This window comes from Alligator mississippiensis, chromosome 11, assembly GCF_030867095.1.
Source record: "Alligator mississippiensis isolate rAllMis1 chromosome 11, rAllMis1, whole genome shotgun sequence".
Taxonomy (NCBI): domain Eukaryota; kingdom Metazoa; phylum Chordata; order Crocodylia; family Alligatoridae; genus Alligator; species Alligator mississippiensis.
Window position 1 is genome coordinate 1,719,069 of NC_081834.1, and position 16,192 is coordinate 1,735,260.

Consider the following 16,192-nt stretch of genomic DNA (forward strand, 5'->3'; position numbering starts at 1 on the left):
CCCGGCGGCCATTCCGCCGCTATCCCGGCATGCCCCGCGCGGCGCGCGGCGAGTCACGGCCCGGCGCGGCGCTCCCTTCTTCCTCCCTTCCCCCCCCCGTCCGCGAGGCAAGATGGCGGCCGAGGCGGACTCGTGGGGTAGGTGCTGCTCCCGCCGCCGCCCCCCGCCCCCCTCCTTCTGCCCCCGCTCACCCGCTCTCTCCCCTCACAGACGCCGACACTTTCGAGGCGGCGGATCCGGCCGCCAAACCGCTGGTGCCGGGCGTGGGCGTCGACCGCTGGGCCGGCGAGGATGAGGAGGACGACGTGAAGGTGCGCGCGGGGGGGGCGGGCACGCGTGTCCTCGAGCGCGGCCCGGCCCGGCCCGGCCCGTCCTGTCCTCTCCCGTGGGGCCGCCTGCCCCGGGGGGGGGCCGGGCTGCGCTCGGGCCGTGTGTGTGCGTATAGGTGTGCATACGTGTGTGTGTAGTGCGTGTCTAGGGGTGGAGGTGTGCATACGTGTGTGTGTGTAGTGCGTGTCTAGGGGTGGAGGTGTGCATACGTGTGAGTATAGTTGCATACGTGTGTGTATAGGCGTGTCTAGGGGTGTAGGTGCATATGTGTGAGTAGTTGCATACATGTGTGTATAGGCGTGTCTAGGGGTGCAGGTGTGTGAGTATAGTTGCATACGTGTGTGTATAGGTGTGTCTAGGGGTGCAGGTGTGTGAGTATAGTTGCAAACGTGTGTGTATAGGCATGTCTAGGGGTGTAGGTGCATATGTGTGAGTAGTTGCAAACGTGTGTGTATAGGCGTGTTTAGGGGTGCAGGTGTGTGAGTATAGTTGCATACGTGTGTGTATAGGCGCGTCTAGGGGTGTAGGTGCATATGTGTGAGTAGTTGCAAACGTGTGTGTATAGGCGTGTTTAGGGGTGCAGGTGTGTGAGTATAGTTGCATACGTGTGTGTGTATAGGCGTGTCTAGGGGTGTAGTTGCATACGTGTGTGTGTAGGTGTATTGGGGGGGTGTAGTGTGTGTGTGTGTGTGTGTGTTTAGGGGTGTGCGTGAGACCAGAAGTCGGCGCTCACAGGCCGGTTTCCAAGCAGCGGGACCGGGTGCGAGATCTGCCCCCGCCCCAGGGCGATCGTGCGTCCTGTTCGCTACCGCTCCGAACTGCACGGCTCGTGGACGACAGTGCGGCGCGGTGCGGCGGGGCTGGGCTCGCTCTGCTGTCCCGCGCGTCTGTCGATGCTGGACCGTCCGGGCAGGTTTGGACAGGGGCGACCCTGCCTCAGGCAGGGGTTTGGACTAGAAGGGAGCCCTACTCCTCTTGCCATCTTTAGTGCTTTGGACGCTTGCACATGAGATGTCGAGCAAAACTGCGCAAGGATATTCTGGGGGGCAGATGTCCGTGAACTTTCTTTTTTCTCTCCTATTTCTACCTTCCTGCTTCGGAGCCAGCGCCCGGGTGCTCACGTCTCTGAAGGTGTCTCGTTTTCTAGAGTACAGAGAAACACTGTCTGTTCTCAGTTTTTTGTGGGTCTCCCCATAGCGAGTTGCTTTATGGTTTCCCAGCTGGTGTTAATCTCGTGCTCCCCGCTGAAGAGCGTGTCACATCCTGTTGGACGGGACTTTGGCCTAGAGAAGCGATGAGACGGGGGTGACGGCCAAAGGGAGATATAAGCAACTGGGCTTGGCGCTGAGAAGGGACTATCTGGAGCCACCGTCTGCTGGCTAGGAACGGTCCCTGCCCTTGCAGTTGTCTTTTAGCCCTAAGACCGCCCTTCCCCGGGAAACCAGACAGCCCTTCAGTGCTACGTAGGATTAGGTGATGAGATGCGACGTAGTGACTTGAGGTGGTTCTCGGAGCTGATTTCGCTGTTTCCTGCGTTTGAGTGTGAATTGTCGCAGATTTCCAAGCCGTAGGAGGGGACGTTCTGTATTTGAAGTTGAGGCCGCTTTGTTTTGTGCACGTCGGTGAACGAACATTGGTAACTTAATACCTAGAATTAAACACTGAATTTAGGTTACTGAGAGATTGCTGTAGACAGTCTTATTATTGGTGACTAGATGATGAAAGAAGTGTGTTCCTCCTTTCTGGTTCGCCCGGACACGGGTGCAAGTAGGTCCTGCTCTAACCTTGATTAGGGTAATTGGTGCTTGCTAGTTGTGGGCTCCAGCACTACTTTTGCTGTTCAGGTTGCAGCCAGGGAAGCATTCGATAGGGGCATACTTTGGCTTTTACAGAGGTGGGGCCTCTGGGTGGGGTGGAGAGAAGCATCTTGCAATAGGGAGGTGCCAGGTGAGTGCAGCACCTTGCTACTAGGGTGTGTCAGGTTGGGGAGCATATTGCACAGCCTGGGGCATTCGCCCCTCCTGCCTCCCCTCTGCCCCACCATTGTCTGCGCTAACTGCCGGACCTTGTGTACGAAGTGTACGGCTGTGTCAGAGTTGCCCATAGCTTGGGTTAGGTGCTGCTTGTAATGAAGACATTAAGAAAACCAAAGTGAACGGTCTCTGTACTATCTTCATTAGGGGTGCACCGATAGAGGTTTTTTGGGGTGATAGCAAAGGCCAATTTTTAAGGAGCCATATCAGCTGATACCGATCTGATTCCAACAAGCATCCCAGCAGCTTGGAGACCAGCAGCAGGCTGGTAAGTCAGGTGGGGGGAGGGAAGGAGCATGGGGGGGTGCCCCTGCGGTGAGAGGGAGTGGGGCAAGGGCAGGCGCTGTTCAGCCAGGGCGGGGCATGGGACGGAGCCATGAGCAGCTCGTGCAGGGGGGATGGCTTTTGCCACTGCGCGCACCCCAGGAGGGCATGGGGAGCATGTGTTCCCAGATCTGTCTGGTGGGCCAGGCTGCAGCTGTGGGCTGGGGGCAGAGGGGGCTGGGCCAGACTGCTCTTGGGGCAGGCGGTGGTGGTGCTGGAGGGAGATTGGGAGGAGGCTATGAGAAACCTTGGGGTGGCTGCAGCGCCCCCCCCCCAATAGCCCCACGCAGATCCGGGGACACTCCTCCCATGCCCTTCTGGAGTGTATGCAGAGTGGGAGCCACCCCAGTGCCCCCCAGATGAGCCGCTCACAGCTCTGTCCCATGCCCCACCCCAGCTGTGCAGTGCCTACCCTGGCCCCACTCTGTCCTGCACTGTGGGGGCCTCGATCTGCACCCCCCCTCCACAGACTTAAAAGCCAATGCTGCTCTCCAAGCTGCTGTGCTGCGCTCCTGGCCGCATGCATGCTGTGGCTGCGCACATGCACAAGGCATTTAACAGCCACATCAGGTGAAAAAAGCCAACTTCCAATAGTAATTTTTCTGTATATCAGTGCCATTTTAGTATGGGACTGATGTATCAATGCACCTCTTATCTTAATGAAGTTAAATACTTCTGTAGGACAAATAGACTTTGAACAGTTTGTAGCTTTAGATGTGCTTCTTTCTCCTGTGTGCGTAACCTACACCCTGTGTTGGTGCACAGTGGTTAGGCTATTTTTTAACAGAGGGGAAACAGCCTGAATTGGCATTTTACAGCCCCCAAACCTGTTCTGGCAAGTAAGGCTTTGCTGCCACGTTTTCCCTGAAACACTCAACAACTTCCTGCTTCTGCCAAAATGTCTGTCAGATAGATGTGTAGCCACCTAGCTGCTTCCCAGCTGTCTGCTTCTTTTTAAAGGGCTATAACTGGATGTAATCGTGGTCTTTCAGAATGAGAAAACTGCTATGCCATGTATGGTTATTTTAATATAACTCTAGATTCTCTTCTGGTTAGTTTGGTATTTTTTAGGTTTTCTTACTGGTGATTTAAGTGGGTTTTTAAAAAACATTTAAGTTGAATAAAAACATAATGGTAGTAGTAAGCTGAGGAAACTTAAGAGTTACAGACCTTAATAACTAAGGTCTTGCTAAAGTAGCAAGAAGTTACTCTGAAATGTTACCTGGAATATGAAATTATATGGAAGACAGGCCTAGTGCTAAGACGCTTCTGTTTACTTTTGGGCAGTCCTGTGCTTAACAAAGCCTAAACTAGGAAACATGGTTGTCACAGTGTGGGGGAGCAGCTTCCAGACTGCTTTGATTACTTTTGTGCAAAATGGAGCCATCCAGAATGTTAGCTGGAGACTCGGGCAGTGCGATGACTTGTTCTTTCTGCCTGATGGTGGAATAACAAAGGATGATTCTTGGTGGGTTTTTTGCAACCTGAATTTTCATGCATTGGAGACGTATAGAAGAGTGAATATGGATCTGTAACAAGCAGCAGCGGCTAGCGGCTTTGGCCTGGGATCATGCATGTGGAAAGGGAAGCATCAGTTTTATAACTGAACAGTCAGCTATGTATAAACAAGCCCTTGAAATAGTTTAAGATTTCAGCGAGGTTGCTGTAGTATCAGCATTGGAAAGGTGTCACTTCTGGACTGCTTAGTTTTGGGGTAACAGTGAAAAAAATAAGACTCTAGAAGAAATTGCACTGGTTTCATGAAAGTTACTCAGATTTTTAAAATGTATCCTGGACTCCTGTCCCGTACACTAAAAGCTGTTAAAAGACTGTCCTTAAGCGTATAGACCATAGTCCTGCCCTGTCAACAGTTTTGGAGAAGAGCTGGGGGGAAATGAGGAGTTCGTTGCCTTGCTAGAAGACTGATATCTGAGTTCTGGCAGACAACGCTAGGGAATGTCCTGCCAGCAGGAGTGTCGTATTTGTCTTGGGCTGCTCCAGCTTGTGCTTCTGCAGATCTCCACCGTGACAGCCTGTCATTTGGGGGACGGGGGGGAGGTGCTGCCTCGCGAACTAGGCGCCAAGTCATTGCCAGCTTCGTAGATTAAAGCAACGTGTGGAATTCTACCCAGAAGCTGACTGGAGGCCTGTGCAAATTACGGGACACTTGGGAGCATGCTAGACTGATGCTCCAGTTCCACTTCGGTGTGCTGTATTAGGCTGTTCCAGCTTCATTTCCTAAGTGATCTTAAGGGAGAGGCCCATGTGGAATGTGTTGGAACAGGTTAATTTTGTGAATCCACAACTGTACATGCTTGTGTGCACTGGAGAGAGAAGATCGCACTCTCTGGACAATTACAGATGGAAAAAGGCACTCCTTGCTGCAGCTTTTCCCAGGGCATCCAGGACTGCCCAGCCTGCTTGTCTTGGAAATGATTACATTCCTTCTGAGGTCCACAAAGTTGCCAGCTGGTGACATTAGTTCAGTCCTCTCTAAATTAAACCTTGGTCATCCAGCTCTTGGGTAAGCAGAAGGAAACGCATTCTGTCTTTCTGGCTGAGGCAGATGTAATGGAGACGTAGGTCTGTGCAGTACACTGAGGCCCATGTTTCTTAGGCATGTTGAATTTGGTAAGGTAGACTTGTGTGGTAGAGTGAGAGAGAGATCTCTCATTGCGAATCTGCTGTACCCATTAATGCTTGCTGATGAGTTAACAATCTTAAGGGTCACAGCACCCTGTTTTACAAGAGATGTCTTGGAAGGACAGGGGATCAGATGAGGAAGCAGCCTATAAACAGCAGTGCCTACAACAGTAATAAAAGGGTGATGTAAGGAAAAGGTGTAGCTGAGATTGCTGTGAGCCAAGATGATGATTGTTACTGAAAATTCAAGCTAGCTTTGTGGAGTGTGGAGAAGAAGTTTGAATTGGAGGTGCACTGAGAACAAGGAGCAATGGTCTCAAGTTGCAGCAAGAGAAGTTTGGGTTAGATATTAGGAAGAATTTTCTCACGAGGAGGGTAGTAAAAGACTGGAACAGGTTATTCAGAGAGGTGGTGCAGTCTCCATCCTTGGAAGTTTTTAAGACCTGGCTAGGCGAAGCCTTGGCTGGGCTGGTCCTGCTTGGAGCAGGGGGTTGGACTAGATGTGACCTCCTGAGGTGCCTTCCAAACCTAACTTTTTATGATATATTGGTTGCATAGTGGATCAGCAGTGCTAAAAGGAAAATTAACATTATTTTTTTGGCTGGTGTAGCCAATAATGTCACCAATAAATGCTGTGTGTATGTGCACCGCTGCAGCATGCATGCAGCCACGAATGCAGCTAGGCAGCTTGGAGAGCAGCATTCTGGTGGTAAGTCTGTAGGGGGGAAGGGTGTAGGGAGGCACAGACTGAGGCCCCCATGGTGAGGAAGGGAGTGGGGCTGGGACAGGGACAGATGCTGCCCAGCCAGGGCGGTGAATGCGACCCTGGGGCTAGGAGCAGGACGAAGCCATGGGCAGCTTGCTGGGGGGGCGGGGGTGGATCTTAGCTGTGTGAACCCCCAGAGGGAAACACGGGGGCATGTGGCCCCCGGATTTGTGCACAGGGCAGAGGCGGGCTGCCCACTGTGGGCTTGGGGCCAGGGGCTGTGAGCGGAGTGGGCTCAGCTGCGTGGGGTGGGCGGTGGTGCTGGGAGGGGTGGCTATGGGAATTTTGGGGTGGCCGTAGCTCCCCAAGCCCCCCTCCCCCCCCCCCGGGACATTCTGCTCTGCTTCCTTTCCCTTGGGAGTGGCAGGCAGGGTTCCCAAGGGGAAGGGCAGCGGGGGGAGGGGCCGAAGCAGGGGTGATGCTAGGAAGGGCTTCTGGGGCAGCCGCAGGCCACCCCCCCAGTTCCTTTCCAGCACCCCTTCCAGTAGCCACCCCTTCCAGCCTTGCTGCTGCCATGCATCTCGCACAGCTGTGCCCCTGCTGGGAAGAGGCTGGCACAGCCCCTGGCCCTGAGCCCGCAGCAGCCAGCCTACCCTCACCCCATCCACAAACACACATGATCACATTGCCCAATGGATAAGGCATCTGCCTTTGGATCAAGAGACTGAAGGTTCATGTCCCTCTGTGAGTAGTTTTTGAACGCACACTTTGCTGGGGTTATTTGACCCTTGCAGTCTTTCTTGCCCAGAGCAAGGGGGGCTGGACCCAATGATCTCAAGAAGTCCCTTCCAGCCCTAAACTTCTGTGAAAATCTGGGGGCACATGCCCCCCCATGCCTCCTCAGGGGGTGCATGCAGTGGCAGGAAGCTGCCACCTCCCTGTGCAACCCAGATGAGCTGCCCGTGGCTCCGTCTTGCCCTCAGCCCTGGGGTTGCATTAATCGCCCTGGGTGGGCAGCACCTGCCCCCACCCCAGTCCCTACCCCACTCCTTCCCTCACCACCAGGGCCTCTATCTGGCCCCCCCTGTACCCCTTTTCCCCACTCCCCCACAGACTTACCAGGAGGACGCTGCTCTCCAAGCTGCTGGGCTGCATTCCTGTAAATCGGTTATGGGATTGGTATTGGCTGATATGGCTGGTTAATAATTGGCTATCGGTATTGGCCAAGAGAATCTTATTGGCGTGCCCTCTTTTGAATCTCTTGCCTAGATCAGTGTGAAATGTGTGTAAGTGAACTTGGGTATGTTGGCTGCTACTCAAACTAGCAAATCACAGTTAAAACTAGAAGTCTTAGTTTCTGCTTATACTAATAGTGTGCTGCTGATTGATGTTAATCAATGCAATTCAGCATGAAAATTAATGTTGTCAGATCATATAATTGTAAAATTAAAAGGGTTGCTTTCTTTGAAAGTCTACCTGTGCTTCAGGCAAAATCAAAAGAACTAGTGAAGAACTAAAATGGGGCATTCTGACAACTAACATGGTTTTATGGAAAACAGATCCTGTCAGACTTGAGAGTACAAGTTTGGTTAATAAAATAACTGCTGTACTTAGATTTCTGTGAAGCATTTCAGTTTATAAAGTGCTTTTATTTTTTTGGTCTGCATGTCATGAAGTACTAAATCAGAAAAGTGCACTGCTGTCAGAGCATTTAATTGTAAAGAGATTATCCCTAGTGGGTTTTTTATTAACGAACATGAAATAATATCACTTCTGGCTGCAGATGACATGCACAGGTCTGTTCTATCAAGCAGTTTGGATCACTGGGTAAGATAGGTTTGCTTGAACAATATAGCATTTTACTCTGAGCCATCTAGCAACAGACTGTTCATGCTTGCAGAATAGGGGACAGACAGTGTCTTGGAAGGCAGTGAGAGAACAGAACGAGAGCTCACGGGTTACCAGATGAATGTGAGCTAATGCGGTGCAGTGGCTGAGAGCCAACATGAACCCTGGATGAGAAGTAAGTAGGTGAACGTCCAGTAGAAGTAAAGGTAGAGCTGCAGACAACATTACTGTAAGTGCTTCTAGAGCTTCAATAAAAACCAGTAAAGGTTTAGGAGAAAGTGACGTGAATTTTTGTCACATTCTGGAATATGGGCTTTATATGGCGAGACTTACTGTGTCTTGGATAAAACAGTTTGACAAGAGATTACTTGATTATGGGGAAGAGATTTTTGAGTAGGCAGCTCTTTAGCCTAACTGAAAAAGGCATAATAAAGCTGTGAAATCTGGAAACTTTGAAGCTGAAGCTAGACATATTCAGACTAGAGCAGCTGGAGGTTTTGAACCATGGGCGAAGAAGTTAACCCCAGGAACGACTTAAATAGGAATGCAGTGGTATCATTCTGACTCGGGTCCCTACACCAAGATGGGAATGCCTTGCATAAAAGATGAGCTTTACTTCAGTTTAGGGCTATGCCCTTCATACAGGAACTATTGGGAAATGTAATTCCAAAGCTGCCTTTTATGATGGATACTTGTTAGTGAAGCAGTTCAGTAAATTCACCAAAAAAACTCCTTATTTTACACCTGCCTTGCATTGGAGATTGGGATTTTCCACCTGTCGACCCAAATCTATGGAAGATGCGAGTGGATTGTGGAGAGGGGAATAATAAATGGATGTGAGTCAGCCCCATTTGGCTTTTTCCTTGAAATCAATGATTATCTTTTCTGCACAGATACCTGTTGGTGGTTTAATATTCTGATCTTGATTATAATATCCCTTCTCCTTTGGTAGGATAACTGGGATGATGAGGAGGAGGAGGAGGAGGAAGAGGAAGTAAAAGAGACTGAGGTAAAACAAGGTGAGAGCTTTTGGGAGGAGTATATTTCATGATATGTAGGACGGGGAAGAGTTCTTGATTTGTCTTGTAGTACGCGAACCTGGATTAATGGGACAAAACCACCAAAATATGTTTGGTTTATTAGTGCCAAAAAAAAAATGCTTTTTATATTGGGCACCTCTGGATTTTGAATTGGAAGATTACCCGTGATGCTTTTCTTCCCTGTTGTGCAGTGTTCTTGTTCCTGTTACCTTCAGTGTTGGGGAGAACTTTTAAAGACCTCTTGTTTTACAGAAACCAAAGTTTCAGAAAAGAAGAAAATAGCAGAAAAAATAAAAGAAAAAGAAAGGCAACTGAAGAAAAAGCAAGAGGAGATTAAAAAAAGGGTAAGGTGTTCTTCTCGGCGTCTGGATCCTACCTTCCTGTGGGAAACGGGGGACCAGCGGTCGTGGGGTAGTGAAACAGCTTCTCTTGTTTTGTCCCTGGGATGTGTAGTCAGTGGTCCTCTGGGGGACCTTCACCCTGATGCATCCTCCCTGAGGCCTGAACCACCTGGGTGCTTAGCAATAAAGGTTGCATTTCAGGTGGATCTGCTTCAAACAGAAGTACACTGCCCAGTTAGCTAGGAGAAATACCAGCATGGAGAAGTCCCTCACATTTTACCACAGTAGTGCTCCCATTAAACGTAAATGACATGCCTCCAGTGTGATCGGTTTTGGTAACTCTCTGTAATGAATCATTTGTAAGCACAAGATTGCCAAGAGTTTTGAATGACAGTCTATTTTTGTACATATATGTGCATATTTAGTTAGAGGTACCAGAGGAACCTAAAGAACTCACACCAGAAGAACAGGTAGCAGATAAACTACGGCTAAAGAAATTGCAAGAGGAGGCGGATCTTGAATTAGCAAAAGAAACATTTGGTAAGTGTACATACAGCTGAACCCACCCAAGAAGCTGTTTGTGTGGTGTAATTCCACAAGCAGTATCTGCTGCTAGGAATTTCCAGCAGGCCCCACCGCCTGACTGAACTTTCCAGTCAGTAGCTGCATTGAATAGAGTAACACATGAAAGAAACTACTCATTTCTAATTGTCTGTGTTGCTCTTCAGAAATGCTGTTGGTCTGGGTGTGGCTCAGCATTAAATATGTTAATAAGCTAGGTGCTGAAAAAGCAAGTACAGTTGTGGAACAGGCGGATACAAAAGAACAGTAGGCTTAATTAGGTTGGGGAACTCGTTGTGTTTGCCAGTTCTCTCAGTGAAGCACACGGTACAGGTTGTTTTGGCTGTGCTGGTTTATGGTTGAGGAATGCACTTGTTTGAAAAATACGCATTCACATTTATTTAGCTGAACCCTTGTTTTTTGAGATGGCGGGACTCTTCCCTGTGTCATTTCAGCTAGTGTCTGCAGAAACCATCCAGAGGGCGTTTGATTTGAGGATGGAAACCACAGTCCAGATACTAATTGTCAATTAGAGGGGAAGTGTCCAACTAATTTAGTGCCGAGCTTGAGGCCTGCAATTCCTTACTTAAGGGGAGAGACAATACACTGAATACTACAGTGGATAGTTCAGATTACATATAGGATAAAGTTTCGCCCCAGAATCACATACAGATCCCATGTAGCTTAATGACTGTGGTTGTTTAAGGGAGTCGTGCATGGCAGAGCCAAACAGTAAATGAGTGGGCAGCCGCAGCTCAAGTTTCAGTGATGCTGCTTCATTAGGGACAAGAAGTGGAGTGCAAGTGGCGATTGCTTACCTTGTGGCTAAAGGACTTGCCCAGCGTGGCCTCGCACTTCTTGCGAAGGGTCACAGCTAAATGCACTAGACCTTCCCCTCATCCTTTTGTCTTTCGTTGCAGGTGTAAATAACACTTGTGGAATAGATGCCATGAATCCATCTTCAAAAGACGACTTTACGGAATTTGGCAAACTGTTAAAAGAGAAAATTACACAGTATGAAAAATCATTACATTATGCCAGTTTTTTGGAAACATTAGTTCGAGACGTATGTATTTCATGTAAGTTTAATTTGAAAGGGATTTCCTAGCACATGGCTCCATTGCTCCAGGAAACAGAATAGGGCCAAATTTGAAAACCTGCTAATCGAGTAAAACATGAAATGTCACTTACGTGGTATTATATTAAATAATGTACCCATCTGATTGACCATGCTTTACTAGCTTTTGACTAGTTAAGACTCAGGCCTCGTATATCTTTTTAAAGGAGGTTTCTATTAATCTTTTCCATGTGGTGGTACCAATTTGGGACCACTTTTTAAACACAGGTGGATTCTGTTTTGATCTAAACCTTGTACAGACCTACAAAAGTCTTTTAAGAGCGGCGAAACATTTCCCAAGTTGTATAATGCAAGTAGGTCAGCGGGAAAGGAAAATGAAATTTTCAGTGTTATGTGAACTCAGTTTGGGAGCAGTTTGTGTTTTGGAATTCAAGAGTTAACTACATTGAAACACAGCTATAGTTTGCTTTACAGTTGACTCATAAAATGGATGGTAAACTTGGCTTCTATGTGCATTTCTTGATTGGCTGAGATTTGGTCCAGGAGTGTTTTGAGATGTCTTGTCTTCCTATGTTTATGTGTACTGTCCTTCATAGCAAACGAAGGTGTGATCCTGAACGTCCACTTCTCCTGGGTGCCTCCATTTCCCAGAAGCCTTCAAACACTCTGCCCCATTACAGACCTCTGGGAAAGGCTTAAAGTGCTCCTCAGCCCGTGCTCCACTGTTAGACTCCCATATTAACTAATTCTTTTAAACAAAGTTTTAACAACTTTACATTTTAGTTACATATAAGTTGTGTCATGGGATTATGAACTACTGGACTCTGGTTCTGAGGATTAAGATTGCCCGTGGGGGAACGCTACCATTTTCTGTTCAATTTTGGGATCAAAATCTGCAATTATCCTTACCTTTTTGGTGATATGATGATTTCCTGAAAACAATATTGGTTTTAAAAAAACCCCTCTCTCTCTCTCTCTCTCTCTTCCTAATGTAGTGGAAGTTGATGATTTGAAAAAGATCACAAATTCTTTGACAGTGCTATGCAGTGAAAAACAAAAACAAGAAAAGGTAAGACATCTGCTTCTTCCTAACCATACGATTTTTTTGTAACTTGTTTAATCCCCATATACACTGTACTGTGTGGCCTTTGTAAAAATTGGGGGTGAGGTGGGGAGGGAGAGGAGTCCTGTATTTCAATTAAAATAAATTGAATGTTAATGAGACATGAACTGGAAGTTACAAATTTGGGTCCTAGGCCTAAATTTGAATCTCATAAACTTAAAAGTACATGTTTAAAGTGAACAGTATTTTGCCTGTATCTTGCCCATCTCTCCTCTCTGCACTAATTCTGGGGTATAGATTGTTTGTCAGTGCTCAGGAATGGTGGGGAAGCCCCAGATCTTCAGTTAATGTTTTTGTAGAAATAATTAAAAACCTTTGAAGTCAGTCTTTAGCAAAAATGAAGGTCAACATGGTCAGTGATATAAGCAGCAGGTAACAGCTACCTAGTTCTCTTAAATTGTGGTGTTTCTCCAAAGAACCACATGACTTGCGAAGAAGGTACTGCAAAGAAGTGACAGCATTGTACCAAAACATAATTGTTTCCTTCTGCGATTCATAAATTGTAGAGAAATATTTTATGTGCAAAAGTTTACAAGGAGTGGGATAATGACTTGTAAAATCCACTTAAACGCTGGGTAAGCAAACACGTTAATTGTCGAATCCAAGCCATGCTGTCTAGGATACAACTGAAATTACACCATTTCAGTACCTGTATGGGGGAGTCTGAGAAGGAAACCACTGTGTGCCAGCTGTAATGCATATTCTGTAAACATGCGGCTGTTGTTGCACGTGATCCAAATGTGGCAGGTGATTGGAGAAAGGGAAACTTTCTGGGCACAACCTATTTTAATAGCAACTTTGCATGTTCATAAACACATCCTCCACTGACAGCTGGTAGCTTGCCAGGGAAAATGAACAGTGCATACTTTGCCATAAAAATCTTTCAACGGAAGACAACCTTCTCTTGCCTGAAGTTGATATATTGAGTCTGGAGCTTGAGGTCTGTGATATTGAACTGACTGCACGTTTCTAACAGAAGTAGACTTTAGAAATACAAGCTTTTTTCTACGTACAAAGCTGATGCAGTGGTATTCTGAATGTAGTTTTCTTGTGCTTTACTACCATGTTTTTTAGCATTCGTAGCTGCATTTCACCCAATCTTCAGTCTTTACGTTTTGTTCTTAAAAATGTGGACTCTGGATATCTTTGGATCCAAAACTTTCTCTGTTCCAGTTCTGGCCTCTCTTTTTGAATGGATACAACAGCAGAATTTCCCAAAGCTGTTCAAAGTAGTATGCAAGAAATTGCCTGCTCCTCAGTTTAGTAATATATGGTACCATCACCTGACTACTTTTAGAGTATTGTCAGAAAACATATTTACAGTGTTACAAACTTGCCTCTAATACATTATTTCTGCAAATTATCAGACTTGAATTTCAGGTTAGCTTACCTTATAACCAAAATGAGCACGCACAGGCAGAATTATTAATGTGTAAAGGACAAGAGCCTGTGACTAAGATTTCACCACCTTTTCCCCTGGAAGGTTTTGGACAACTCTGCTTGGCAGCCATATAAAAGCACTCAGAAAATTATTCCCTTTCATTTAATTCAGTAACAGTACAACATTAGACACCTTACACTTGGATTTACTTAGTGTGTCTCCTTAGCTCCAGCCATGTTGTGCTGAACATGCTGCTATTTTGATTAATGAGGCCACTCTTCGGGAAGGCAGAGGAAACCCAGAAATAGCATGGCTTTGCCATGAGTAAGTTACTGTGAACTGAGATGCAATTGCTTCTGTGGTAGGAGTCAGCAGCAGCATTATATGAAATGCAGGGCAGCTGACAACAGTGTTCACCTTCTATCAGATCAGAGTTGGGGAACTGAAATAAGTTAAATCTGGTTACCCATGCACTTCATCTTTTATTAGGAATATTGTATGCTGTTAATGTGAACTCTTAAGTAAATCAAAACATTTCTGGTCTTTCCTCAGCAAAGTAAAGCCAGAAAGAAGAAAAAAGGAGTTGTGCCTGGAGGTGGTTTGAAGGCTACTATGAAAGATGACCTGGCAGATTATGGAGGATATGATGGAGAATATGTACAAGACTTTGAAGACTTCATGTGACATTTATCTTCCCTTACATCTTTCTGTTGCCCGTAATCCCTTAAACATGTAGCATAATTTCTTTTCCTTTAAATTCTGCCAAATGCTACAATCAAAAGTGCAGTATCTCTGTGCTGGTTATTTAACCCTTTGACACATTGGTGCTAAAGCATTGGGATACCTGTCTGCCAGGGGGTTAAAAGGAAGAAACTCAATGTCTACATAAATCACAGTACAATTAAATTCTAATAATGGTTTACTTGTTACTATCTGGTTTCATAGTAACAGCCACTAAATTGGAAACGAATTTCAACACAGCAAAAGTTGTATTATTACCAGCACAGTTCAGTAATGCAGCCTTAACTGTACCTCCTTGAATGATTTATCTTGTGAACAAAAGCAGTTTGCAGCAAGGGCGTGGTGTGCACTTAGTATTAAAAATGCTTTGTCTATCAAGTTAAGAGCTTGAGGTTTTTCATAGGTTTGTGAAGGGGCCTGCTAACTTCAGAGTAAGGATACTGCACCTGAAAATACATCACCCACTGTTATTTCAAAGCTTGACATCCAGAAGAGAACAAGGAAACAGTTCCTTAATTGCATTTGAAAAATGACTTGTATCTCGAGCATAAGCGATTTCGTTTACATTCATCTGAATATTTCTACTAATACAGCTGTACAGGTTCTTTAACAGTTAACTGCCTGGTTTAAGTGTCTGAGAGAGATTTCCTTTGTTCTCATGGGTTGTGTAGATCTTTTCACGACTGCCGTTTTCTTTCATTTACAAAAAAAACCAAACTGCTTAGCAAACTGCAACAGTTACTACAGTTGGGCAAATTGTTATGTTAACAATTATGACATCTGCAATGTTTTATAAAGCAACTAATTTAATAAAATCACTATTGTGAGGACTTCACAGCCTGTGTTATAGGAGCACTTATTTGAGTGCTGAGTCCATGCAGGAGGGCACAGCTCCATTGGTCCAAGTGCAATGTTCTCAGAGGATGAGCCAATTTGCTTGATTTAGGTGACTCGTAATACTGTCACTTTATTTCTAAATGCTTAATGGTCAATGACGGCTAATTTCCAATGCAGGTGGTGTCTGTCAGGTAGACAGGGGAGGTGAGTGGCAATATTAAATGTATTTTTTTTGTAATCATATGACATATGTACCTGTGTTTGATATGCTTTATTCAGGGGAGTTATCCAGAATGCATCTCACGATTTTCTGCCTTGGCTTGGTACGTGCTTGTAGCCTCAGTACCTGTAGTGGCTGCCAGATATATGGAACAGCCACGGTCTAGATTTTGAGGAAGCATGCTCTTAATGAGTAACCTGCTCGTGGGGGACTCATGGTCATTAAATCTGACCATGATGAGACGCTGAAGATGTTAACAGAGTAATTTCTGCAATGAAAAGAATTCTTCCTGTGGCATTGAATGTTGAGTCGAGTGAACTAAAACATTGCTGGAAGAGAAGCCGGTGAATACCCCTTGCTTTGACTGTCATGATCCAGTACCAAGTGAGGAGGGCTGGGCACATTCACGACTCTAAAAAATAGAAGTTTAGACCCACAAATGGACATTGCCTATCGAATTCCACACACTGGCCTTGTTAGATGCTTTCTGTCTATTCTAGCTCCACCTACCATCTTTGTAGTTAAACTGGTCCCTTTTTAAGCTTGAGAGAGTTTTGAATAAGGGATGGCTTCTCTTACTACTTTTATTTTTTTGTTCTTTGAATTTATCAGTTCATTAGCTTTAATGGCTGTCTGGTTTTAGTGTTTGCAGTACTTAGCAAGTAGTTGGTTCTAAAAACTGAATTAATTTTGTGTTTTACAACTAAGACCAACACAGTGAACTGTATGAAGTGACTGACAGTTGAGGCTGTTAATTTACACTTTTTCAATTTTATTTTCACAATAAAAGCCAAATAAAGTTTGGCCAGGCCTTACCGATGAAGCTAACAATGCCTTGTTGCAAAATTATGCTCAAGAACCTGAATTCTTACTATACTACTTCTGCCATTCATGGTACAGGTACGGGTTCTGCTGAAGAAATTAGACCTCTTAAAAAAAAAATCTTGCTTTTAGTTTGAGGATGATAAACTTGAAGTAAAGAAAGT

The 16,192-nt window shown here is 45.9% G+C and overlaps 1 protein-coding gene across 1 annotated transcript; it reads left to right on the forward strand.

Annotated features, from left to right (window-relative positions):
* Window positions 1-30: 30 nt before the first annotated feature.
* Window positions 31-14,984, forward strand: EIF3J (eukaryotic translation initiation factor 3 subunit J). Its single transcript, XM_006267621.4, has 8 exons — window positions 31-137; window positions 211-311; window positions 8,837-8,903; window positions 9,177-9,268; window positions 9,691-9,805; window positions 10,747-10,905; window positions 11,900-11,973; window positions 13,961-14,984. Exons 1-8 carry the CDS (start codon window positions 113-115, stop codon window positions 14,090-14,092), a joined length of 765 nt encoding a protein of 254 aa, XP_006267683.1. The 5' UTR covers window positions 31-112; the 3' UTR covers window positions 14,093-14,984.
* Window positions 14,985-16,192: the final 1,208 nt, after the last annotated feature.

Coding starts and splice junctions, on each gene's coding strand:
- EIF3J (XM_006267621.4), top strand. CDS start 113: ATGGCGGCCGAGGCGGACTCGTGGG. Junction 8,904..9,176: donor AGAGACTGAGGTAAAACAAG/GTGAGAGCTTTT, acceptor CTTGTTTTACAG/AAACCAAAGTTTCAGAAAAG. Junction 11,974..13,960: donor AAAAACAAAAACAAGAAAAG/GTAAGACATCTG, acceptor GTCTTTCCTCAG/CAAAGTAAAGCCAGAAAGAA.